The sequence below is a fragment of the Leptonychotes weddellii genome, chromosome 16, assembly GCF_054177405.1.
Source record: "Leptonychotes weddellii isolate Sample4059 chromosome 16, ASM5417740v2, whole genome shotgun sequence".
Taxonomy (NCBI): domain Eukaryota; kingdom Metazoa; phylum Chordata; class Mammalia; order Carnivora; family Phocidae; genus Leptonychotes; species Leptonychotes weddellii.
The window spans coordinates 11,006,788-11,034,512 of record NC_138384.1 but is presented as its reverse complement, the minus strand read 5'-3'; the positions used below and the strand labels follow the sequence as shown (position 1 = coordinate 11,034,512).

General features: G+C 40.3%; 1 protein-coding gene and 1 long non-coding RNA gene across 6 annotated transcripts in view; one reads left to right on the top strand and one right to left on the bottom strand.

Moving 5' to 3' along the window:
• Window positions 1-26,813, top strand: ZFP1 (ZFP1 zinc finger protein). Of its 4 annotated transcripts, none has more exons than XM_081807386.1 (4): window positions 1-142; window positions 6,166-6,224; window positions 21,715-21,841; window positions 23,806-26,813. In XM_081807386.1, the coding sequence occupies exons 2-4, from the start codon at window positions 6,210-6,212 to the stop codon at window positions 24,879-24,881; spliced, it is 1,218 nt and encodes a 405-aa protein (XP_081663512.1). In that variant the 5' UTR covers window positions 1-142; window positions 6,166-6,209; the 3' UTR covers window positions 24,882-26,813. The 4 variants fall into 4 exon arrangements, with proteins under 4 accessions (XP_081663512.1, XP_030895045.1, XP_081663513.1 ...); XM_031039185.2 differs by lacking the exon at window positions 1-142 and adding an exon at window positions 507-721; XM_081807387.1 differs by lacking the exon at window positions 1-142 and having other exon boundaries at window positions 21,699-21,841.
• LOC115944309 (uncharacterized) overlaps window positions 25,208-27,725 on the bottom strand; it is a 22,272-nt gene continuing 19,754 nt past the window's right edge. For both annotated transcript variants that reach the window (XR_014140990.1, XR_014140991.1), the window contains 2 exons: window positions 27,192-27,256; window positions 25,208-25,461 (listed from right to left, as the gene is read on the bottom strand). This is a non-coding gene — a long non-coding RNA (uncharacterized LOC115944309). The remainder of the gene's footprint in view (window positions 25,462-27,191; window positions 27,257-27,725) is intronic.

Here is a 27,725-nt window from a genome sequence, read left to right as displayed (position 1 = left end):
TGCTGCGAGCGCGCCGGTGGCTGCCCTTCCCCCACCTCCTGCCTTGAGTGGGTGACAGGGCCCCGGTCTCCGCGCGTCTTCACCGACCCGCGCCGTGACCCGGCCTGGCACTGAGCCACAAGCGGAGGCTGAGCCCCTCCAGGTATGAGGGGGTGTTGCCACGCAGCTCCGCGGGGCTTGAGGGCCAAGGGGAAGGAGATGAGGGATGGGCTCCTGTCCGCGCGGGGTGGGAGCCCAAACTTCGGCGACTCGCAGGCGGCGGTGACCCCTGGGGCGGCGTCAGGGGCCGCCCGGCGCTGTCGTCGGCGCGGGGCTGGCGGGGCCCGCCTGGCCGGACGTGCGGGGGCGGAGACGGCGGCGAGGGAGGGCGGCGGCGGCGAGGGCTCGCTTTCCTCCCTTTGTCAGGAGAAGCGCCGCCGACCGGCCGCAAGTGTCTCCTGCCGCGCGGGAGCGAGTCCGGAAGCCCGCGCGGGCGCGCGCGTGACCAGGCCCCGAGGGCGCGGGGCGAGGCCGGGGGCGGGGCCGGACACACCTGGCGGCGCCCGGAAGCCGCGTGCGGCGTGCCCGAGCTTCGCCAGGTGCCGGGAGGCATGAAAGCCCGCGCGAGTTGCCTGATGCACACGGCGTGCTAAATCTTTTTGCGAAAGCCTTTAAAGCTAAATCTTCCTCTGATCCTTACATCTAGCCTGTGACGCCGCTAGTATCTCAGTTGCAACTGGAGGTAAAACGGAGGCTCAGATGGATGGAATACCCGAGATCATACGGCCAGCCAGTACTTTGTGTGAATGGCACATGTTTTTTCATTTGCCTTTTGATTTTGCTCACTGGTAGTTTAGCCATGCAGGCGTTTTGAATTTCTCTGTAGTTGAATTTACTGCTCTTCCCACTTTGAGATTATGCAAGTTGACTTATGATTCCCACTGTACTTTGGAATCAGTTGTATTAAAAAATCTGTCTATACTTTTATGATGATCCTATTCATGGCTGCATTTAATTAGGGGGAATGGACTCTCCTTTATGATGTTGGGTCTTAACTGCAGGCCTTCCCAGTGTTCAAGTCCTGTTTTGTTTTGTCCCCCTTAACGGCACTTGAGAACCTTAATGACAAAAGTTTGTCATTTTTCTCAACTTTTTTTTTTTAAGATATTATTTATTTATCTGACAGAGAGTGAGAGAGGGAACACAGCAGGGGAAGTGGGAGAGGGAAAAGCAGGCCTTCCGCGGAGCCGGTAGCCCGATGTGGCACTGGATCCTGGGACTCCAGGATCATGACCTGAACCAGAGGCAGACGCTTAAGGACTGAGCTACCCAGGCGCCCCTCTCAACTTTATTCTTATGTCGTATTTTATTGCTATTGAAGACTTAATCATTTTTCCATTATTTCATATTTTTTCTCTTGTTTTTGTTGATATTTTACACTGTTCTTATTTTGTATATTTGGGATTTCTACTCCTTTTTGTTTTTGCCTCCTTAATTGTAGATAAGTTATTTTTATTATTAAAGAATAACTCTTTAATATCTATAGCATCTATAGTAGTGTCTCCTCCATCATTTTTGATACTGGTGATTGGTGTCCTCCTTTTTTTTCTTCCTTTTGGTCAGTTTGCCTAGAAGTTTTTCAGTATTATTGATCTTTTCAGATAACCAGCTTTTGGTTTTCTTGAATTTCTCTTGTTTTTCTGTTTTGACGTTTTTTTAAAATATATTTCTATGCTTTATTATTTCCTTATGTTTGCTTTGGGTTTGATTTCCTTTTTCCTTTCTGATTTCTTAAGGTGAAAGCTGAGTTCATTGATGAAAATCTTTCTTCTTTTCTGTTATAGTTTAATGCAATGTTTATTTTTATTTTTTATTTTTTAAGATTTATTTGTCAGAGAGAGACAGCACAAAGAGGGGGAGCGGCAGGCAGAGGGAGAGGCTGTCTCCCTGCTGAGCAAGGAGCCTGATGGGACTCGATTCCAGGACCCCGGAATCATGACCTGAGCCAAACACAGACGCTTAACTGACTGAGCGACCCAGGTGTCCCTAATGCAGTGTTTATAGTTACAGTTAATATAGTTAATAGTTTAATGCTGTATTACGACTTTAGGTATATCCCTCAAATTTTGATATGTTGTGTTTTCATTTCCATTCAGTTGTATGGTTTTTTTTAAGGTTTCCTTTTGACTTTTCACCCCTTGGTTATTTAGAAGTCTGTTGTTTAATTTCCAAATATTTGGAAGGAAGGAATTTCCAGATCTCTTTCTATTAATTGATTTCTAGTTTAATTCTGTTTCAAAGAATATACTTTGTTACAAATTTCAGTTCTTTAAAACTTGAGGTTTGTTTTCTGGCCAAGAATGTGATCTATCTTAGGAATTTTTAATATATACTTTAATGACTGTTGTGCTGTTGGTGGTGGAGTCTTCTATAGATATGAAATGGGTCAGGGTGGTTGATAGTGTGGTTCAATTCTTCTGTATCCTTACTGGTTTTCTGTCTACCTGTTCTGTCACTGAGAAGAGTATTAAAGTCTCCAACTATAATTGTGGATTTATCTATTTTTTTTTCTTTCTGTTCTGTCAGTTTTTGCTTCTTGTATTTTGAAGTTCTTTTGTTAGGTACTTATACATTTAGGATTGTTAGGTCTTCTGGTCATTTGGCACATTTATCAGGTGTTATCACAGTGACATATAATATCACTCTGTCTCTGGTAATATTCTGAAGTCTACTCTGTTTTATATTAATATAATTACTCTAGCTTTCTTTTGATCAGTGTTTACAAAGCATATCTTTTTCATCCTTTTACTTTTTTTTTTTAAGATTCTGGAGACGGGGGAGACAGAAAGAATGTGTGGGGAGAGGGGAAGCACAGGGAGAGGGACAAGCGGAGTGCACGCTGAGCATGAAGCCCCGTGGGGGGCTTGATCTCAAGCCCCTGAGATCATGACCTGAGCCAAAACTAAGAGTCAGACATGGACACTGTGTCAGTCAGACACAGACCGAGCCACCCAGGCGCCCCCATCCTTCTACTTTTGATCTAGCTATGTTTTTATGATTCAGACTGCTTATAAACAGCACATAGTTTGGCCTTGTTTTTTTTTCCAGTTTGACAACCTCTATCATTTCTTTGGTGTATTTATACCAATTATCAGCATGGTTTGATTAAAATCTACCGTCTTGCTAGTTTTTTCTACTTGTCCTATTCTTATTTTCCTCTTTTTCTGACTACTTTTGGATTAGTGGGTATTTTTATGATTTCGTTTTTTTTTTTTCTCCACTGTTGGCTTATTTATACCTCTTAAAAAATTTCTTTTGTGGTTGCTCTAGAGTTTACAGTATACATCTGGAGTTAATCACAGTGGACCTTTAAGTAATATTATATTGCTTTGTGTATAATATAAGATCCTTATGACTGTATACTCCCAATTTCATCATCCCATCTTTTGTGCTCTTGTCATGTATTTTACTTCTACATATACCATAAGCCCACAAAACTGCTGCTATTTTTTGACAAATCAGTTATCTTTTAGAGTGATTAAAAGTAAGAAAAAGTTTCCTTGGGACGCCTGGGTGGCACAGTTGGTGAATCAACTGCCTTCGGCTCAGGTCATGGTCCCAGGGTCCTGGGATCGAGCCCCGCATTGTGTTGTGTTGCATCTCGTCGCATCAGGCTCCCTGCTCAGCGGGAAGCCTGCTTCTCCCTCTCCTGCTCCCTGCCGATTCCCCTGCTTGTGCTTTCTGTGTCAAATAAATAAATCTAAAAAAAAAAAGAAAAAAAAAGTTTCCTTTAGAGTCATCTTTTTTTTTTAATTGTTATGTTAATCCCCATACATTACATCATTAGTTTTAGATGTAGTGTTCCATGATTCATTGTTTGTGCATAACACCCAGTGCTCCATTCAGTAGGTGCCCTCCTCAATTCCCATCACCAGGCTAACCCATCCTCCCATCCCCCTCCCCTCTAGAACCCTCAGTTTGTTTTTCAGAGTCCATCATCTCTCATGGTTCGTTAGAGTCATCTTTAACTATTCCCAGAGAGCTTTATTTCTTTGTGTAGATCCAGGTTTTTGTCTCATATCATATTCCTTCTACCTGAAGAACTACTTTAAATATTTCTTGTAGTACAAGTCTACTGGTACTGAATTCTCTGTTTTTGTTTGTTCAAAAAGGTTTTGATTCAGTTTCTTTTTTTGAAGGATATATTTGCTGGGTATAGAATACTGGGTTGATAGTTGCCCCCCCACTTTTTTTTTAAGATTTTATTTATTTATTTGAGAGCGAGAGAGCACATGAGAGGGGGGAGGGTCAGAGGGAGATGCCAACTCCCTGCTGAGCAGGGAGCCCGATGTGGGACTCGATCCTGGGACTCCAGGATCATGACCTGAGCCGAAGGCAGTCACTTAACCAACTGAGCCATCCAGGCACCCTGCCCCCCTCCCTTTTTAAGTACTTTAAAGATGTCACTGCATTATCTTCTGGATTGTATAGTTTCTAATGAGAAATTGGCTGTGACTCTTTATCTTGGTCCTCTATATAATGTGTCAGTTTTCCCTCTGGCTACTTTCAAGACTGTCTCTTTAACCTCAGTTTTCAGTGGTTTGAATATGATGTGTTGCATATGGTTTGGCTTGGTATTTATCCTGTTTGGATAATTATTTGAGCTTCTTGGATCTATAGTTGGTATCATTCCTTATTTTTGGAAAATTCACAGTCATTATGTCTTCAAATACTTCTGTTCCATTCTCTCTTCTCCTCTTGGGATTCCAATGACATGTTTGTTACGCTGTTTGATACTGTACTACAGCTTTTGGATTCTCTGTTTTTTTAAGATTTTATTTATTTGACAGAGAGAGAGAGCACAAGTAGGCACAGCCCCTGACAGAGGGAGAGGAGAAGAAGGCTCTCCTCTGAGCAGAGAGCTGGATGCAGGGCTTCATCCCAGGACCCTGGGATCATGACCTGAGCTGAAGGCAGCTGCTTAACTGACCGAGCCACCCAGGCACCCCTGGATTATCTGTTTATTTTTCATTCTACTTTGTGTTTCATTTTGGGTAATTTCTTTTGACTTGTCATCAGAATTACTGAAAATTTCCTCAGCTTTATTGAGTCTACTACTGAACCTGTTAAAGGTATTCTTTCAACTCTGTTACCGTGCTTTCTGTATTTTCCATTTGAGGTTTTTTTTTTTTTTTTTTTTTTTTTTTGCAGTTTTCATCTCTTCTCAAATCTCCCATTTGTTTCTTCATGTTGTCCACCTTTTCCATAAAAATTTTTTAAAGATGAATCATAATTGTTTTAAATTCCCGGTCTGATATTTTCATCAGCTGAAGCTTGTGTTGATTGCTTTGTCTCTTTTTTTTTTTTTTTTTAAGATTTTATTTATTTATTCATGAGAGACAGAGAGAGAGAGAGAGAGGCAGAGGGAGAAGCAGGCTCCCAAGGAGCAGGGAGCCCGATGCGGGACTCGATCCCAGGACGCTGGGATCATGACCTGAGCCAAAGGCAGACGCTTAACCGTCTGAGCCACCCAGGCGCCCTGCTTTGTCTCTTGATAGTGGGTTGTCTTAGTCTTGCCTTTTCTGGTATCTCATAATGTTTGATTGAAGGTGAATGTTGACAGCATGATCTTTTCTGTCCCTCCTCTTTTTTTTAAGATTTATTTAGGTGTGCCTGGGTGGCTAAGTTGGTTAAGCCTCCAACTCTTGATTTTGGCTAAGGTTGTAATCTCAGGGTCATGGGATTGAGCCCTGCGTCGGGCTCCATGCTCAGCTTGGAGTGTGTTTGAGTTTCTCTCTCCCTCTGACCTTCTGGCTTGTTCTCTGTCTCAAATAAATAAATCTTTTTAAAAAGGATTGATTGATTTTAGAGAAAGAGACTGCAAGTAGGGGGAGGGGCAGAGGGAGAGAGAGAGAATCTGAAAACAGACTCCCTGCTGAGCATGGAGCCCAACGCAGGGCTTAATCCCAGGACCCCGAGATCATGACCTGAGCCAAAATCAAGAGTCGGCTGCTCAACTGACAGAGCCACCCAGGCACCCCTTTCCTGTCCCTTCTGAAGAGGCAAGGGACTATCCCAGTAGGTGGTGTTTTCCCAAGTGATGTGTAATGCTCTGTAAACAAGTCATTGTAGGGGTTCCAAGGCAGGTCCAATCAATAATAATATTTTCCTTTTTCTGTCTTCCAGTTCTGCCTTCATAGTTCCCAGCCTTCACCCAAAAACTGCAAAAAATGAACAAATCCCAGGTGAGTTGATTGTTTTTCCCAACTTTATTTTTCAGTGCATCTGAGGAAGTTTCTAAGGACCCAGAAAATGAAATAGAAAGGCATAGATGAGTAAAACTCAAGGAAAACATAGTAAGAATGATTGATCAGTACCAGCAGCCAAAAAGCAAACAGGTTGTTTTGAATTGAGTATGAGTGTCATCTCCTTGGTTCTCTGGTATTAGGTCTGAATAAATTTTATGGACCTTCATATAGATGGTGTTTTGGACAACATCCCCACACACACTGGGTTTATCAGTTTGTCTCTGGTTATTATATGTAGCATTCTTCACTGCAAATGCAGGGTTTTATGTGTATTTTATTTTTTCAATCAAATTATCATGATGCCAAAGAATTCAGTAAATCCCTGGGTGTGTAAATTCTCCCCCAGCCTCCACGAGTACCGCTGTTATTCCTTTCTTGAGTAGCTTTCCAGAGTTTATATGTACATATTTACACAAGTACAAATATAGGTTATTATAAGATAGCATATTAATCATGCTGATTTGTTTATAAAGATTTTTTATTTGAGAGTGTGAGCAAGAGAGAGAACACAATCAGAGGGAGCGGCAGAGGGAGAAGCAGGCTCCCCACTGAGCAGGGAGCCCAATGTGGGGCTCCATCCCAGGACCCTGGGATTATGACCTGAGCTAAAGGCACACGTTTAACCAACTGAGCCACCCAGGCATCCTATATGAGTTTTATTTTGTTTTTAATTAATAGACTTCATTTTTTTAGAGCAGTTTGAGTTTACAGAAATGTGAGCAAAAAGTACAGAGTTCCCATATACTTTTTCACTCCTTCACACAATACCCTGTTATTAGCATCTTCCATTAATGTGGTATACGTGTTCGAATTCATGAGCCAGGGGCGCCTGGGTGGCTCAGTCGGTTAAGCGTCTGCCTTCGGCTCAGGTCATGATCCCAGGGCCCTGAGATTGAGCCCCGCATCGGGCTCCCTGCTCAGCAGGAGGCCTGCTTCTCCCTCTCCCTCTCCCATTCCCCCTGCTTGTGTTCCCTCTCTCACTGTGTCTCTCTCTGTCAAATAAATAAATAAAATCTTTAAAAAAAAAAAAAGAATTCATGAGCCAATATGGACACCTTAACTAAAATCTATAGTTTACATTAGGATTCATTCTTGGTGTTGTACGGTCTATGGATTTTGACAAATATATGACAAGTATCCACCACTATAGTTTCCTAGAATAGTTTCCTGGCCTAAAAATCCCCTGTGCTCCATCTGTTCATCCTTCCCTCCCTCTCCCTGAGCCCCTGGAAACCACTGATCTTTTTACTGTGTGCATAGTTTTATCTTTCCCAGAATGTCATATACTTGGAATCATACAGTATGTAACCATTAGTTTTTTTCACTTAGAAATATGCATTTGAGGTTCCTATATATCTTTTCGTGGCTTGATAGATCATTTCTTTTTACCACTGAATAATACTCTGTTATATGGATGTACCATCATTTATTTATCCATTCACCTATTGAATGGTTGCTTCCAAGTTTTGACAGTTATGACAGCTGCTACAAACATTCATGTGCAGGAGATAAAATAACTTACTTGAATAAGTACTAAGGAGTGTAATTGCTAGATCATATGGTAAGGATATGTTTAGTTTTGTAAGAAACTGCCCAACTGTCTTTCAAAGTGTCTGTACCATTTTGCATTCCCATGAGCAACAAATGAGAGTTCCTGTTGCTCCATATCCTTGCTAGCATTTGGTGCTGTCGGTGTTGTGGATTTTGGCCGTTCTGATAGGTGTGTAGCAGTATTTCATTGTAATTTGCAGTTCCTTTATGACATGATGTTGAGCATCTTTTCATATGTTTATTTGCCATCTGTATATTTTCTTTGATGAGGTGTCTGTGAAAGTCTTTGGCCCATTTTTAAATCAGGCGGTTTGCTTTCATATTGTTGATTTTTAAGAGTTCTTTTATATATTTTGGATACCAGTCCTTTTTCAGGTATGTGTTTTGCAAAGATTTTCTCCCTATCTGTGGCTTGTCTTTTCATTCTCTTGATTATGTATTTTTATCACTCAATAACATATCTGAAGTCTTTCCATATCAGAACAGAGTTTCCTCATTTTTTTTTAAATTGTGTAATGTAACATATATACAGAGGAGTATTTAAAATATTGTAATACTCTTTATACACATTATAACAATGCATATAATAAATATGTATGTCTTAAAGAATAATAATAAAATAGGCACCCATGTACCATACCCAAGTTAAGAAATAGAACATTCTCGGGCGCCTGGGTGGCTCAGTTGGTTAAGCGACTGCCTTCGGCTCAGGTCATGATCCTGGAGTCCCGGGATCGAGTCCCGCATCGGGCTCCCTGCTCAGCAGGGAGTCTGCTTCTCCCTCTGACCCTCCTCCCTCTCATGCTCTCTGTCTCTCATTCTCTCTCTCTCGCAAATAAATAAAATCTTAAAAAAAAAAAAGAAATAGAACATTCTCTGAGGTGCCTGGGTGGCTTAGTCAATTAAGCGTCTGCCTTTGGCTCAGGTCATGATCGCAGGGTCCTGGAATCGAGCTCCACATTGGGCTCCCTCCTCAGTGGGGAGCCTGTTTCTCCCTCTGCCCAACCCCACCCCTTGCACACACAGGCTGTCTCTCAAATGAAATAAAAATAAAAAAAAAAAGAACATTCTCTGTTCCTTATGATACATTCTATGATTCAGTCCTCCTACTAGGTAGCCACTATCTGGATATTTTTGTGAATTATTCTCCTGCTTTCTTTAAAGATTTTACAGCTTATCTATATGTATCCCTAATCAATATAAAATTCAATTTTGAGAAACTGTAACTGGAATTTATATTACCTTGTTTTGCGTAATTTTCTTTCTGATTGGTGGAGTTCTTTTTTCTTTTTCTTCCAGACATTAAGATCTAAAGATGTCCTTTCATGCACCCATGTTCCCTTTGCCAAGACTTGGGTGTTTTTTGTTATTTGGGGTTTTTAAAAAATTTATTTAAATTCAATTAATTAACATATAGTGTATTATTAGTTTCACAGGTAGAGTTCAGTGATTCATCATTGTGTATAACACCCAGTGCTCATAACATCATGTGTCCTCCTTAATGCCCATCACCCAGTTACCCCATCTCCCCACCCACCTCCCCTTCAGCAACCCTCATTTTGTTTCCCATAGTTATGAGTCTGTGGTTTGTCTCCCTCTCTGATTTCATCTTATTTTATTTTTCCCTCCCTTCCCCTATGATCCTCTGTTTTTGTTTCTTAAATTCCACATATGAGTGAAATCATATGATCATTGTCTTTCTCTGATTGACTTAGTTTGCTTAGCATAATACCCTCCAGTTCCATCCACATCATTACATATTGTAAAATTTCAGGTTTTTGATGGCTGAGTAATATTCCATTGTAAATATATACCACATCTTCTTTATCCATTCATCTCTTGATGGACATCTGGGCTCTTTCCATAATTTGGCTATTGTGGACATTGCTGCTATAAACATTGCGGTGCAGGTGCCCCTTCAGATCACTACATTTGTATCCTTTGGGTTGTTAATCATTGGTTTTTCAAGTTACATTAGCCAGTGTTAACTAAAGAGATGTAACCAGTCATGCGTTATTGGTCATAGTCTAAAATGATACAGCCTTACTCTGGGGAGCAGTATGGCAAAAATGATCAAGTAAGCATAAGTCTAGTTGTGTCTAGAAATTTTGCTGGTATTGGATAAAGGTTTCTAGGAGAAAATGAGTTGAATAGAGTCTCTGAGTCATTGTCTGGCTTCAGCTTTTCTGAGAGTTTCCAGAAATCCCATTTGGAGAAGTCATTGGCAAGGTCATGAGAAACATAGGGCTCTCATGGTTGGGCCATCTGGCAGGGTCAAAGTGTGGATCAGGTATTGAATGTCTGGTAGAAATATAATTAGAGCAAGTGGGTTGCTCTATATTCTTTGCTTCTTAGCTCACTGGTCAACTGCCCACTCTCAGGAGTAGATCAAAGCAGAACACAAGAAGTGAGTGTCCTCATCTGATCCAAGGCAGCCTTGTTTGGAGGGGAGAAAGAGTTGTCATCAGCACATGTTCAAAACAAGTCAAACCAAGTATGGAAAAGAATCTGGGCCAGGTTCACCCAGGCATTCTGCCCTCAGGTTAAAAAGGTGGTACAATGCAGTAGGCATATTGTTTGTGACAGCCCTCAAAATGCCTGTTTTTGAATCACACTATTCCAGTCTCTATGACAAGCAGTTTGGTGTCAGTAGAGAATCTCTGCCATCCTGCATTCTCTTTCACACTTTTCCTAGGGATTTCCTTCACCTCTGATATTGATTGTTTCCTTGCCCCTTCCCATGTCTTTGTCTTGTTTGGGTGAGTATTGTTTTATTGGAATACATTCTCCAGTATCTTCTTAAGAAAGGATATGTGAGAGATACGTTTTTGTAGACTTTGCATTTCTGAAAATGTCTTTATTCTGTTGTGATACTTGATTGATAGATAGTATGAATATGTATTTGTCCATTTCTTGCTTTAGTTCTGTCTGGTTTTGCTTAATGTAATTTGAAGCTCTGTTATTGAGTGCATGTGCATTTATGATTGTTCTGTCTTCCTGATGGATTTACCCTTTTATCATTTTGGAATGCCCTTCTTTATCTGTGGTTATAGAAATACAACCATACCTACTTTTTTATGATTAATGCTTTTGTGATGTATTTTTTAAGTGGTTTCTGTAGGGATTACAGCTTATATACTTTACTAATCATCCTGAATTAATATTATACCAGTTCAATATTATCTAAGAACAGTATACATTATACTGCAGTGAATTCTTGCAGGTTTTGTTAATCTCTGTATATGCCTTTATTTTACCTTTTTTTAAGATTTATTCATTTGAGAGAGAGAGAGAGAGTGCATGCCATACAAGCAGAGGGGAGGAGCAGAGGCAGAGGGAGAAGCAGACTCCCCACTGAGCAGGGGGCCCAACATGGGATTTGATCCCAGCACCTGGAGATGATGACCCGGGCCAAAGGCAGACACCCAACCATCTGAGCCACCCAGGCAGCTCCCCTATTTTACCTTTATTTTGAATAATACTTGCCCTGGGTATAGAATTCTAGGGTTTGTTTTTTCTTTCAGTACTTTTTTTTTTTTTTAAGGTTTTTTTATTTATTCCTTCGAGACACAGAGATACACAGAGAGAGAGAGAATATGAGCAGGGGGAGAAGCAGGCCCCCACTGAGCAGGGAGCCCGAGGTGGGGCTCGATCCCAGGACCCTGGGATCATGACCTGAGCCGAAGGCAGACGCTTAACCGTCTGAGCCACCCAGGCGCCCCCATACCTCACATTTCTTATTTTGGGTTTTCCTCCAGTTTTTCCTCTCTGTGTTAGTTTAGACATCATCTTACTGGCCTGCCTTCAAGTGCACAGTTCTTGTCTTCTGCTGTGTCGTGTCTGCTATTAAAGTCTCTACAGTGAGTTTTTAATTTCAGTTAAAAACTACATTTTGCAGTTCTGTGATGTTCATTTGCTTCTCTTTTGTAGATTCCAGTTCTTTATTGAAATATTCCCATATTTTTATCTACATTATCCATCTTTTTCTCTGTATTTTTTTTCTCTTAAGTAAACTGTATCCCCAACATGGGGCTTGAACTCATGACCCCTAGATCAAAAGTCACATGCTCTACAGACTGAGCCAGCCAGGCTCCCCTCTCTGTGTTCTTTTACATAATACTTTACAGTTAATCTGAAGTCTTATGTAGTAACTCTAATCCATGGATTATCTCTAAATATATACTGTTGACTGTTCACCTCTTGTTTCTTATCACTGCTTTTTTTGGTTTTTCATATATTTTCTAGTAATTTTTGTTTATTTGCTGGACACATGTATAATACATAACTCTCTCTTAAAGTGTGTTAAATTGTGTTTTGCCAATAACTTAACTATCTGGCAGAACAAAACTGTTGCCATCTACTAGTTCTCCTGGAGGCTTGCCCTACGTGCACATGTTAGGAACCACCCAGAGATCTGAGGTGAATTTTTATGCAGAATTTTAGAGCCCCTTCTCTATGTCTTCTTTATGTTCATTATCTTGCCCTCAAATCTCAGTAGCTTTGCAGACCCACATGCTAATTTTTATTTTTTTCAATGTGGCAACAGTGCCACTTGCTGCTTGGGTTCTGTTTCTCTGTGCTACCTTTTAGAGAAAATACCATTAGGGACATTTTTGCTGTGTATAGAATTCAAGATATTTTTTTTTTTTCAGCCCTGTTATCATTGTGCTCCCCTTATGTTCACTGTTCTTTCAATAATTGTAGCCCTGCAATGGTTGGTCTCCAGTGCCTGCAAATTATTTTATATATTGGTCCAGCTTTTATTGTTGTTTTTCTCTCTCAGAATTTTATTTTTTTAAAGATTTTATTTATTTATTTGAAAGAGAGAGAGAGCATGAGTAGGGAGAGAGGCAGAGGGAGAGGGAGAAGCAGGCTCCCTGCTGAGCCAGGAGCCCGATGCAGGGCTCGATCCCAGGACCCCGGGATCATGACCTGAGCCGAAGGCAGACACTTAAAGACTGAGCCACCCAGGCGCCCCTCTCTCAGAATTTTAAAGTGATTGCTTTTTAGTGTTGTAGGCATGAAGTCCAAAGGCCTTTCTACTTATCAGAATGTGATCTTTCAGTTCTATCCAGAAACTTGTGGGCTTTTCTCTTTGTACCCAGTGTTTTAAAATTTTCTGATGATTTGTTTTTTAATTCTGTTTTCATGATAGTTCATAATGTATTTTTTCTCACATTTTTTTGTTTGGTTTTGTCAAGTGTGAAAATGCAGAGAAATACAAATAAAATTGTATTAGGGTTGAGCTATATGAAAGTACAATATTTGTATGTCACAACAGTTGAATGGCATCAATTTCAGTATGGCTCAACCTAATAACTATCAACCTATTACAGTATCCAGTAGTTAAGACTTAACATCTTGGCTTATTTGCTTCCATACTGTAGGTATATATAATATATATACACATATATACACACACGTGCGCACACACACACTAGAGAGATAGAAAGACTATATAAATATAGATATATATGTCATGTATATACCATGTATATATATGTAAGTTTTTGTCTTTATGTTACACAGTTTATATTGAATTCTCTTAGTCTTTCTCATTATCATGGTTCTGATCTCCCTAGCAGGCTCTTATTACTCCTGGTATTAAGTCACCTTATTCAATGCTAAAATCCTCTTGACCATTAAAGCTTGTCTCCTCACTTTAGAGGTAGCCAGTATTGTAAGTTTTGTGCAGGTATATGCACTTCTCTTTTTCCATACTTTTGTACGCATTAAATAGAATTTATAGAATTTGAAGGTTGTGGCATATACGTATTTTTGGAATTCTGTTTTCACTAATATTTTAATTATTGATGTTCCTGTGCCAGCTTTTCTGTGCCTTTTATTTTGAAGCTTTGCTATTTAAGTTTGCCTCTTGTAAAAAGTATGTGGTTTTTTGTTTTTGTTTTTAATTATCTGGGGGCATCTGGGTGGCAGAGTTGGTTATGTCAAACATCTGACTCTTCATTTCAGCTCAGGTCATGATCTCAGAGTCATGAGATCAAGCCCCATGTAGGGCTCTGCACTCAGTATGGAGTCTACTTAAGTTTCCCTTTCTGTCTCCCTCTGCCCTCCCCACCTCTAAAATAAATAAACCTTTAAAAAGAAAACTTCTCTGAGGATCTTAACCTTTTATTAAATGTTTATTCTATTTTTATTTTGATTACTGATTTTCTTCCTCTTGACACTTATAGCACTTTTCTTCCTCTATTTCCATTCTGGGACGCCTGGGTGGCTCAGTTGGTTAAGCGTCTGCCTTCAGCTCTGGTCATGATCCCAGGGTCCTGGGATCAAGTCCCACATCGGGCTCCTTGCTTGGCGGGGAGCCTGCGTCTCCCTCTGCCTGCCACTCCTCCTGCTTGTGTGCTCTTTCTCTCTCTCTGACAAATAAAATCTTAAAAATTATGTATATATATATATTTTTTTTTAAGATTTTATGTATTTATTTATTTTAGAGAGAGAGTGGGAAAAGGACAGAGGGAGAAGGAAAGCATTTCAAGCAGACTCTGTGTGAAGCCCAGTGCAGGACTTGATCTCAGGCCCCTGAGATCATGACCTGAGCCGAAACCAAGACTCAGACGCTTAACCGACTGAGCCACCCAGGCGCCCCTATTTCCATTCTTTTAAAGGTTTAGCTTACTCTTTTGGTGCTTATATTTTAAACAAAGTTTAAGAAGTTAATTACAATTTATATTTTCCATACACACACAATACTTTCTCTCTGCTACAACTCCCAGATTGCTGGAATCCAAAAATTAGTTTCAGCTAATTACTTAACACCTCCTTCCCACATCCCCTGTGTACTTATTTTAACAACATATTTTGCTGACTTATTTGCTTCTGCTTTTTCCATCTACCGGACTCTTGCTAGATTTAATTGTCTTTTTTATGGTTCTCATCATTTTATAGTACAATTACCTAACACTTACCTGACACTTATTATTTAGTAGCCATTATTTTATTTTATTGAAAGATTTTTATTTATTTGACAGAGAGAATGAGAGAGAGAGCACAAACAAGGGGAGAGGGAGAAGCAGACTCTCCACTGAGCAGGGAGCCCGACATGGGGCTCGATCCCAGGACACTGGGATCAGGACATGAGCCGAAGGCAGATGCTTAACCTCCTGAGCCACCCAGTCACCCCAGTAGCCATCATTTTAGATCAGGTTGTTAAACTAATGCTCATGAACCAAGTGGCCTTCGGCCTTCTTTTTGTATGACCCACAGCTAAAAGTGTTTTTTACGTTTTTTTAATGGCTGGAAAAATAAAATCAAAAGAATAGTATTTCATGGTACGAAAATTATATGAAATTCATATTTCAGTGTCCATAAATCAAGTTTTATTGGAACACAGCCATGCCCATTTGTTTACAAATATCCTATGCCTGCTGTCACAGTACAATGGCAGACTTGATTGCTTGTAGTTGAGACCACATGTGGCCTGCAGAATCCAAAAGATTTACTACTTGGCCCTTTATAGAAAGTTTGCCAATTCATTCATTCATTCAGCACTTTGAAGATACTCTGTTGTTTCTTGGCTTACATTGTTTCTGTTGAAAAGTCAGCTGTTTTATTGTGTCTTTGTAGGCAGTGCATCTTTTTTCTCTGGGATTTTTAGCAGTTTTATGATGTGAATAAATGTGATTTTCTTTGTATTTGTTCTTGGGGTTAATAGTGTTCAATGGTCTGGTGTGTGAGCTGTTTTGGAAAATTCTAAGCCATTGTTTCTTCAAGTATTGTTTCTGTTGCATTTTTCCTCTTGTACTGGGACTCCAACTGCAAGTATATTAGGCCTTTTTAGTTTGTCCCATGTGTCTTTTAGTCTTCTTGATGTGTTTCCCATCCTTTGTTCTTTCTGTTTCAGTCTAGGTTCCTTGCTGACCTATCCAGTTTTCTCATCATCTTTTTTTTTTTTTTTTTTAAGATTTTATTTATTTGAGAGAGAGAGAATGAGAGACAGAGAGCATGAGAGGGGGGAGGGTCAGAGAGAGAGGCAGACTCCCTGCTGAGCAGGGAGCCCGACGTGGGACTCGATCCCGGGACTCCAGGATCATGACCCGAGCCGAAGGCAGTCGCTTAACCAACTGAGCCACCCAGGCGCCCTCTCATCATCTTTTTAGATGTGTCTGACCTGCTGTTAAATCCAGTTACATATTTTTAAAATATCTTTTCTGACATTCTTTTTTCCTGTTCAGTTTTACTATGTGCTGTTCCTTTCTTTTGTGGGAGGTTATGTGGCCCATGACTTATGCCTGAGTGATGATGAATCACATTGTATGTCTCTACTTACATTATGTTGAAAATGTGGAGATGGTTTCACTTATACTTACTCCATGCTGAGAAGCTGAGTAACCACTAGTAAAACTAGTATCTAGATACAAATTTATTGTCAAGTACAAATACAGCCAGAATTGATCTAGGAATCATGTAGATTACAAACTGAATAAAAACATTTTTAATGAAGAGACAAGCATACTAGAGCATGCATGACATCTCAGGAAAATGAGCCAGATATTAAGATTTAGCAAATATTACCAAAATCTTTACACAATCTGACTATGAACAATACAGATGCTATATTATTTTGGCTGGCTACTTAGGATGTTGCTATAGAAATTATGTAGCATGTCTCTTCAGGAAGAAGAAGATAATGAAAAACAAAGTTGAATACTCCATTCAATTTAGCTTTTTTTTTTTTTTTTTTTAATTTGTGCCTAACATATACTCATGTACTCTGTGCTAACAGGAATATAAAGATGAGCAAGGTACAATTTCTGGTCTAAAAAATTTTAGCATCTAGCGGGGAGAATGGAAGGAATATGACACACTTAACAAAAGAAAGCAAGGCAAAATTGCCACAAGAGATAGAAACAAAATACCCCAGGGTTTAAAGCCGATCAGGGACTCAAAATATGGAAGGATCACATCTAAGTAATCTAGGATGTTATCTTACTGGAAAGATCTTTGCATAGAGAGGAGAGCCATGGGAAAGAGGGATGGAAAAGAAAGTTGAATGCTGTTGAATACTGAGCTAGTCATTGTTTATTAATTTTCAGTAGATAATGAATGATTGTGTCTACTCAAGGTAATCGTGTACTAGAGCTATTCTTTAGAAAAATGATGTTAGCTTTAGAATGTGGGGTAGATGAGAATAAGGGGAGACAAAATAAGAAGAGGCTTTTGTAATTTGGGTTTTCGGTGGAGACAATAAGCAAAGGAAAGACTTGAGGGGTTCTCTAGCTTGCCTATCAGGGTGAAGAATGATTTTGCTTTTTGTGTCCCTAGTACTTTAGACCCTTGGAAACTTCCTAATGATCCTGTTTTTCGAACTGTAATTTCAGAATGATCTGATAATAAGAATAAATATTTACTAGTGGGAAAACATTGGCTCTATGATTGTTGACCCTCCGTGGCCTTGATCTCAGGCATGACCCACCACTTGTATTCTCTGCTCCCATGCCAAGTGGCTAAAGAATTCTAGAAGATGTCATGAAATAATGCTGATTAGGCTACCTGCAAATTTGTTCAGTATAACTAGGTCATTTGTAGTACTCAAACCTTTATGTCATTTTTTTCTTATTACTTTTCCCAAGGCTAGGAGTTATGAATGGGAGACGGTAGGAAGTCAGTAGGGCAAGGGTTTCAAAGATGGTGACAAGTGTAATCTAGAGTTTGGAGGTATGGAATCTTACAGGGGCAGTGACAGTTGGGAAGAATCACCAAGGCCTAAGGAATCAAAGGTCGTAACTGAAGATGAAAGATACGTAGATTCAGAATAGAGAGAATGTGAATAGGTTAAAGAAGATTCCTGTACTCAAAAGTCAATTGGGAGGTGACAGTTTAGATGTATAGACAGTCTCCAGCATAAGATTGTTTAACTTATGATTTTTTTTACTTTACGATGTTGTGAAAGCAATACACATTCCGTAGAAACTGTACTTGGGATTTTGAGCTTTTCTTGGGTTAACAATATGTGGTAGGATATTCTTCTGATGCTGGGCAGCGGCAGAAACCACAGCTCCCAGTCAGCCACACAATCGTGAAGGTAAACAACCAGTACACTTAAAACCATTCTGCACCCGTATAACCAGTCTGTTTATCATTTTCAGTACAGAATTCAGTAAATTACATGAAATATTGAACACTTTATTATAAAATAAATAGGCTTTGAATTAGATGATTTTGCTTACATGTCAGCTAATGTCAGTGTTTTTTTTTTTATTTTTTAAGATTTATTTATTTATTTGAGAGAGAGAGAGAGTACATGAGGGGGCAGGGTTAGAGGAAGAAGCAGGCTCCTCGGTGAGCAGGGAGCCCGATGCAGGACTCGATCCAGGGACTCCAGGATCATGACCTGAGCCAAAGGCAGTCGCTTAACCAACTGAGCCATCCAGGCGCCCCTCATGTCAGTGTTCTGAGCATGTTTAGGGTAGGCGAAGCTACGATGTTCAGGGGGTTAGGTGTACTAAGTGCATTTTCCAACTTACGATATTTTCACATTATGATGGGTTTATCAGGATGTAACCCTGTCATAAGTCAAGGAATACCTAACAGTTTGAAAGGGTGAGGAAGGGGTATTAAAAAATGGTCTGCTCTGGATATCAGATATGCTAGGCACACCTCTCCTCATGGCTATAGGCTTTTTCCCCCCAGAACACGAAATTCATTCCAGATGGAAACCATACTGTCTTGACGAGTCTTTGAAGTCAGTCATGCTTGACATCCCTTTTAATGCTATGGTATCAAAATTGTGTTTTATCAACAATTTTGGGGGTTTTTGTTTGTATAGAGTATGGAAAACAGCACTGTGAGAAAAAAGTATTTTCACATTTGATGGTGGAGTCATTTCTAAATTATTTTAACTTGAGGGCGCCTGGGTGGCTCAGTCGTTAAGCGTCTGCCTTCAGCTCAGGTCATGATCCCGGGGTCCTGGGATCGAGCCCCGCGTCCACAGGAGTCCGCTACTCCCGCTCCCTCTGCCCCTCCGCCTGCTTGTGCTCTCTTGGTCTCGTGCACACACGCACACTCTCTCTCTCTTAAATAAAATTAAAAAAAAAAAAAACCTTGTTTAAAAAACAAATTATTGTAACTTGAGTCAAAGTAATGTGCCACAGGTTTAAACCCCTCATTGGTCTAGCAGCCATGCAGAAGTTTTTACTGTACTTAGCATTTAGCCAAGTGGATGCAGATTAATAAAATCCATATAGCCACCATTCAGGCCAAGAAATAGAAATTAGGATTCTTGAAGCTCTTGTGAAATCCTCCCTGTGTAGCTGGAAATAGTTCATTGTCATTGCTTTATAGGACTCAATTGTTTTAATATACCACAAAAAATCGATTTTTTATTAAAGATTTTATTTATTTGACAGAGACACAGTGAGAGAGGGAACACAAGGAGGGGGAGTGGGAGAGGGAGAAGCAGGCTTCCCGCTGAGCAGGGAGCCCGACGCGGGGCTCTATCCCAGGACCCTGGGATCCTGACCCGAGCCGAAGGCAGACGCGTAACGACTGAGCCAACAGGTGCCCCCCACAAAAAATCTATTGATGAACACTTGTTTTTGGGCTTTGGGCTCTTAATGTAAAATGTGACTGTGAACATCTTCTCTTAATCTTTTATTGAGGTATAATGACATATAGGATTATTAGTTTCATGTGTACAGTGTAATGATTCAATACTGGTGTATATTGCTCAATGGTCACCTCAGTGAGTCTGGTAAACATCCATCACCATACATATTACAATTTTTTTTCTTGTGATGAGAACTTAGCAACTTTTGAATATACAATTCAGTATTGTTAACTCTAGTCACCATGCAGAAACATTATACCCCTACATCTTGTCTTATACTTGGATGTTTGTACCTTCTGACCTCCCTTCCCCCATTTTGCCCACTCCCCACCCTCCACTGTAGCAACCAGTTTGTTCTCTGTATCTATGAGCTTGGTTGTTTTGGGGTTCAGATTCCACATATAGGTGAGATGATACAATTTGTCTTTCTCTGACTTATTTTGCTTAACATGATACCCTCAAAATCCATCCATGATACCCTCAAAATCCATCCAAGATTTTCTCTCTTATGTCTGAATAATAATAGTCCATTGTGTGTATGTGCCACATTTCCTTTTCCACTCGTCAGTCCTTGGACACGTAGGTTGTTTCTGTATCTTGGCTATTGTGAATTAGGCTGCATTGAACATATATATATAGGGGAGTGCATATATCTTTTTTTTCAGATTTATTTTTATGAGTGAGAGGATGTGCACGAGTGGGGGGGGGATGGGCAGAGGGAGAAGCAGACTCCCCGCTGAGCAGGGAGCCTGATGTGGGACTCTGTCCCAGGATCCTGAGATCATGACGTGAGCCAAACGCAGACACAACCCACTGAGCCACCCAGGCGCCCTGCATGTATCTTTTCAAGTTAGTGTTTTTGTTTTCTTTAGACAAATACTCAGAGGTGGAATTGCTGGATCATGTGGTAGTTCTCTTTTTTGAGGCAGCTTCATACTGTGTTCCTTAGTGGCTGTACCGGTTTACCTTTCCACGAACAGTGCACAAGGGTTCCCTTTTCTACACATCCTCGCCAACATTTATTCCTCATCCTTTTGGTAACAGCCATTCTCACCGGTATGAGGTGATACCTCACTGTGGTTTTGATTTGCATTTCTGTGATGATTAGTGATGTGTTGAGCGATCGTCTCATGTACCTGTTGGCCATATATAGGGCTTTGGAAAAATGTTCAGATCTTCTAATTTTTTTTTTATTCTTATGTTAATCCCCATACATTACATCATTAGTTTTAGATGTAGTGTTCCATGATTCATTGTTTGTGCAAAACACCCTGTGCTCCATGCAGAACGTGCCCTCTTTAATACCCATCACCAGGCTAACCCATCCTCCCGCCCGCCTCCCCTCTAGAACCCTCAGTTTGTTTTTCAGAGTCCATCGTCTCTCATGGTTCGTCTACCCCTCCGATTTTCCCTGCTTCATTCTTCCCCTCCTGCTACCTTCTTCTTCTTCTTTTTTTCTTAACATATATTGCATTATTTGTTTCAGAGGTAGAGATCTGAGATTCAACAGTCTTGCACAATTCACAGCGCTTACCAGAGCACATACCCTCCCCAGTGTCTATCACCCCATCCCTCCCACCCCACCCCCCACTCCAGCAACCCTCAGTTTGTTTCCTGCGATTCAGAATTCCTCATATCAGTGAGGTCATATGATACATTCTGTCCATTTTTTAATTGGATTGTTTTGCTATTGAGCTATGAGTTTTGTATATTTTGGATATTAACCCCTTATCAGATGATTTGCAAGTATTTTATCCCATTCAGTAGGTTGCCTTGTCATTTTGTTGATGGTTTTCTTTCTATGCGGAAGCTTTTTAGTTTGATGTAGTTCCACTTGTTTATTTTTGCCCTCCTACCATTTTGATGGCTTGGCTATGGTAGAGAGATCTACGGATGCCTGACATTTTGTCTTATAATTGTGAGTTCCTCTTCTGCCTTTATATATTTAAAGCTTTAACTCTTTATACTGTCTGGTTTGATACCACAGAAGTACCTACATGGGCATCATCTCTACACTGGTAACATTCAGTACTGCATAGTTACACATTTATCTCCCTATACACATTTTCAGAGAACAGTGTTTGATTAATCTTCGACGCCTGTCACATATGATAGTGTCAGACGTAGAGGGGAATCTAAATAAATGCTTTAACTGTTATAGTTTGGAAACATAAAACCAGGAGGATGTATAGTTGGTGTTCTGGTGAATGACTGTTTTATAACAAGGTAAGAGTAAGTTTTCACATACCCTTTTCTACATTATCAAATGTCGATCATTTCAGAATGAATAGCAATATGCCATTTCAGGGATCCGTTTCATTCACGGATGTGACCGTGGACTTCACTCAGGAGGAATGGGAGCAGCTGGACCCCTCACAGAGGATCCTGTACATGGATGTGATGCTGGAGAATTATAGCAACTTACTGTCAGTGGGTAAGGACCTCTTTCGGGTGTACCTTAGTGTTTGCCTACCTTTTGTGTACTTTCTCCCGTACCCGCAATTCTGAGTTTCTGAATTAGTGGTTTTGTCCTTCAGCTTCAGTTGTTAAAGCTGAGAGAGAGTGCAGACTCTGAAGTTCTACCTTCTTTATTTTGGGGACTTCGGAAGTCCAAGCAGTTAGGAGCTATGTTCCATTAGCAAGTTATCTGATAGTGTCAAACCAGATGTGATTTTCAAGCAACAGGAAGAGAAGTATAGATAGCATATTAACAATTGCCTTTTCACAGTTTTCTAGGGAAGATGGCAAAAGAGGGAAGGAGAATCAGAAGCCAAGGGAAGTGATATCCTAGGGATCATGAATGGGTTAAAATATTTTAAAATATTTTTTAAGAAGCAATTTTTCAGGTCCCCAAACCTTTAGCGCTGGCCAAGACCAGATAACCTGTATTCCTCAGATCTCCAAATCATACCTCTGATTATGTCTGTCCCTGCTTAACTTTTTTCCTGTTTAACTTTTGTATTTTTCCCTCACACTTGGCATTGCCTAACCTTTCTTAAACCTTTGTGATTAGTTTTGTCAGTTTGCCAGAATGGTGACTGTGATATTTTAGGTCATGGAATTGATGTAATAGCTGTAAGGAAAAAAAAACCCAACAACAAAATTTTTTTTTAGTGTAAGGGCGATGTCTTTGTCCTAGACACAAATGGCAGCAGGATCACAAGAGTCAGGAATGACCAGGACCATACAGATAAAAATAAAGGTTATTAAAGGTCTAGGTCAAGGTTGGATAAATCTGATCCTTAAGATTTCTTTCAAATAAGAGTAGGGACAAGACTGGTTTAGGGAAGAAATTAAACATAGTAGGAGAAAAATAAGATATTTCAGTAGAAAAAAGTAGTGAAACAAAGGATTCTGCCTCAAGAATCTTGGACCCTTGGATTAATTTTATTTCCCACAAAATAGGAGTTCTGGATCGTGTCATCCACTTGCAAAAGTCATACTTTAGAGATTTGGATCTTTACAATAGGATCAGCTCTGCGGACCAGTGAGAAGTGTTGGAAGTTGCATGGCAGGGATGCCTGGGTGGCTCAGTCGTTAAGCGTCTGCCTTCGGCTCAGGTCATGATCCCAGGCTCCTGGGATTGAGCCCCGCATCGGGCTCCCTGCTCCGCGGGAAGCCTGCTTCTCCCTCTCCCTCTGCCTGCCGCTCTGCCTACTTGTGCTCTCTCTCTCTCAAATAAATAAATAAAATCTTAAGAAAAAAAAAGGGGGCGCCTGGGTGGCTTAGTCGTTAGGCATCAGCCTTTAGCTCAGGTCATGATCCCAGGGTCCTGGGATTGAGCCCCGCATCGGGCTCCCTGCTCGGTGGGAAGCCTGCTTCTCCCTCTCCCACTCCCCCTGCTTGTGTTCCCTCTCTCGCTGTGTCTCTGTCAAATTAATAAGTAAAATCTTTAAAAAAAAAAAAAAAAAAAAGTTGCGTGGCAGAGATGAGCAGATCATAGTCATTCAGAACCTAAGGGGTAGTTGCTAAGCTCAGATCAGCTAGGCCTTTTTCCCTTAGCACAGACCAAGAAAACAAGCAGATGAAGATGTTAACTGTTCAGTGTCCTTGAGGACAATTCTGAATCTCCTTTGTCCCCAGGCTTGCCAGACTTCCCGCATCATTTGTGCCCTGTTTGCCGTCCTTTGCTTTTTACCCTTTAGGGCCATTTTGTAATCTGGCACTGCCACTTGCGTCCATTGTCAGTTTCCACTTATTTTTTTTGCCAAAGACTTTTTTTTTTTCTTTCAAAGTTTTAAGAACTAGGCAAAATTTGCATTGGAGACTTTCTAGTACTAGAAGACTGGATCCCGCACTGAAGAGGCAGCCTCACGATAGAACATTTGTAGAGACTTCATATCCTCTAACATTATAGAGAAGGGGCTGACCGAGCGTTTTTCATGTGCTCTTTCCTAGAGGTGTGGAAGGCTGACGACCAGACGGAGAAGGACCACAGCAACCCAGATGAGCAGGCGAGGCCATTTATCATTTTTAAGAACCAAACCCCAATTGAGGAGAGAGGTAATCTCTTTGGAAAAACATTTAATCTCAGCACAGATTTTGTTTCTTTAAGGCACGTACCCTATAAATATGACTTATATGAAAAAACTTTGAAATCGAATTCAGACTTACTTAATAATAATAGAAGCTACGTAAGAAAGAGAGCTGACGAGTGTAACGGATTTGGGAAAGCACTCCTCTATCTGAAGCAAGAGAAAACCCATAATGGATTAGAATACTCTGAATATAACAAAAGTGGAAAAGTCTTTAAGGAAGCCATTTTTAAACATCAAAAAATTAGAAATTTAGTACAACCTTTTGTTTGTAATTACTGTGACAAAGCTTTCTCCTTTAAGTCACTCCTCATTAGTCACAAGAGAATACACACTGGAGAAAAACCTTATGAATGTAATGTATGTAAGAAAACCTTCTCCCATAAAGCAAACCTCATTAAACATCAAAGAATTCATACGGGGGAGAAACCCTTTGAATGTATTGAATGCGGAAAAGCTTTCACCCACCAGTCAAACCTCATCGTGCACCAGAGGGCACATATGGAGAAGAAGCCCTATGAATGCAGTGATTGCGGCAAGACATTTGCCCAGAAATTTGAACTTACTACACACCAGAGAATTCATACGGGAGAACGACCCTATGAGTGTAATGAATGCGCAAAAACCTTCTTCAAGAAATCCAACCTCATTATACATCAGAAAATTCACACAGGGGAGAAACGCTATGAGTGCAGTGAATGTGGGAAGTCCTTTATCCAGAACTCACAGCTCATTATACACATGAGAACTCATACCGGGGAGAAACCCTATGAATGTACTGAATGTGGCAAGACATTCAGCCAGAGGTCAACCCTTAGATTACATTTGCGAATCCACACAGGAGAGAAACCATACGAGTGTTCTGAATGTGGGAAGGCCTTCAGCAGGAAATCCCGGCTCAGTGTCCATCAAAGAGTTCACTTAGGGGAAAAGCCCTGAGAATGGAGCCAGCCAGGACTGTGGAAAACCCTTCCACCCCAACCCTTGACCATGGGGGAGAAACCGCACAAAGGTGCTGAAGGAACATGGAAATTCATAGTGAGATACAATCCATCACATCAAAAACATGTAAAAACAGGGTCCCCTCAGAACAGTGTTATACCCAAAGTTAGATACGATGCCCAGCTAAATACACATCAGCGTATATCCAGTTGTAAATAGACATGCTTAGATGTATTACAGTGAGCTTTTTAAAATCTTGAATTACTCAAGAATGAAATGTTCTGGTCAGCAGCATAAAGGATCAATACCTTAGGAATTTAGTGGTTATGTGTGATCCTATTTTAGATCTACACATGTAAATTTAACAGTTACTGGGAGTTTGAAATTCTTGTCCTCTGAGACAGTTGGGGCACGAATAAGATTTTCCACGCTAAACATAGCGTGTTTTTCAGTACCTTTCCGAGCCAGTATGCATTCCACATGAAATAGGTAACAGTTTCCTTGGCATATGGCCTATGTTTTCTTCTACTGCTCACTGGCATAGAGAGTCGGTCTGACCATTGTTATTCCGCTGCCTCTTCAATAAACAGAAGACAATGTTGAAGTTCTAACTTGTTTCTGGGGTTGCTAATCACATCAATATGTAAATGAGCCATAATTAAGAGGGGATTTCAAGAGTGCAAGAGCACTGTGGGCCGGCACTCCGTGCATGCCCCAGCTGAAGAGGCCCTGTCTCTAGCGCACAGTTGTTTTGCAGTGGGCTGTTTGTTTACGTACAAATGCATGTCTTTCAACATAGTGTATAAGAAACTACTTGTATTTTTATTTTTGTTTCCCTATTTCTCTTAATATTTTACAAATTGTCTTATAAAAAAGTAGGATGTGTATGTGGTTCACAAATGTTACATTTTAGAGACTTTAGAGAAAAAATTTAAGAAACTGTCAGTAAATGTCTTACTGCTTTTTAAAATGTCCATGTGCACAACACTTTAGAAATGCGTTTTTGCCACATTCTGTTTAAAGGAGTCATTTCCACTCCTTGAGTTTCACGGTCATCAACCAAAAGCATCTCCCTTTGGAACTCTTTAGTACAGGTTAAGCCTTTCAAGGTTCACAAACACCTTAGAAGTTAGACTTTTCAGTGATCTCGCCATATGTTTAACAATTAACCTAAAAAAAAAAAAAAGCTTTTTGCATAACTCAGAGGCAAACCATCTTAGTATTGATTTTAAATTCCCGTTTCTCTCCTGATCAGTCATAAACCGCACACTACATTTGTCACTCTGGCAACTGTAACTGGCCTTTTTCTTCCTTGTTTCTGAATGTCACTGATGTGCTGTGACTATATATGAATGTGAGTGACTTTCTCAACAGGTTTTACCAGAACAGCTATAGTCCAGTAAGTCTTTGTCTTTCTAAACTGTCCTCTTGTCTACTACCAGCAAGGAAGCAGGGGAGAAGATTCATCTCATACACTGCTGTTAGAAATGTGTAAAGTGCGACTCTTAACATTAAGGATACACAGACCCTTCAATCCAGGAGTCTCACTCCTGGGAATCTATCCCTAAGAAAAGATAAAGTGCCAGTACTTAAGATTATATGTTTATCAATGTATATTGTATTTTTTGATAAGGACAAAAAAGGAAACAATGTGAATAACCATCAGTAAGAGAATGATTGAATAAACTGCAGTAAAACTATACCATAGCTGCATGGTATTCCATGGAGAAGAATGTGTAAGTGCAAAGGCTTCCAGGTCAGACGAGAAGAGGGAGAGGGAGGGGGGAGAGGAAGAGGGGAGAGAGAGTTTGTGTGTGTACAACACATTTCTAAAATAAAGATCTAAGTATATGTGTGTTTGTGTGTATTTGTATGATTTTATGGTCCTGGATAATAAAATTCTCTGTCAAAAAATATAATTACCATTAAGTCTAATGGAAAATGTTTCATGCATTCCTTGGTCCCTAAATTAAGTCATTTATACTAAAACAACATCATAACTCACTCGTAACACAAATAATTATTCACTCATAACACAACAAGTTAAATAATTAACATTCGTTAACATAAGGCAGGTTCTCTTTATAAAACGGCTGTCTTCTGTTCTCAGGCTCTAGCTTTCATAGCTGTATGGTATGCTTGAGCCTGTGTTCTCCATGAAAACACATATTTGACATTCATTGTTTACACAAGGAAATCTTTAATACAAAAAAAATAGTAAAGACAGAAAAACCCATGAAAAGTCATTTTTACAAGGTCATTATTGCAAATCAGCAAATTACAAATGGTTTGAGAAAACATACCCACCTTTACAAATGCAGAGGTAACCATTGGGGTAACTGTCCTTTCGTGAGCTGTTTGCTCCCAAGGTCCTAGAAATCGACATCAGGAAAAAAAAAAAATTCCTTGTAATCCTCATAAATCAAAGTGGTTTTAAATGAAACTTCGGAAGCAGTTCTTACAGCCTGGGCATGTGGGTGTATTTCAGTCTTGCAGCGCACTGGGCACAGCCGGCCGAGGGGCGATGCGCTGTGCATAGCAGAACCCAGCCAGTAGGGGCTGTCCCCAGATTCTGACCTCCACCCATCTGACTCCACACCCAGGCCTGCTGCACTTGGCCCCATTACCGATCTTTATTCCATTTGATATTTTAATTTTGGAGTTTCTATTTCCACAGATAACCTTTTCATAACCAAAATGCTTACACTTCCCCCATTGTTTTAATGCTTCATAAATTTAAAGTTGGGGATCCTCTTGGCATAAAGCTAGTGTTGATACATTTAATTGGCATCTCTCTACTGTTAAGTCTAAGGATGGTGGGGGGATTGTAGGTCTAAGGAA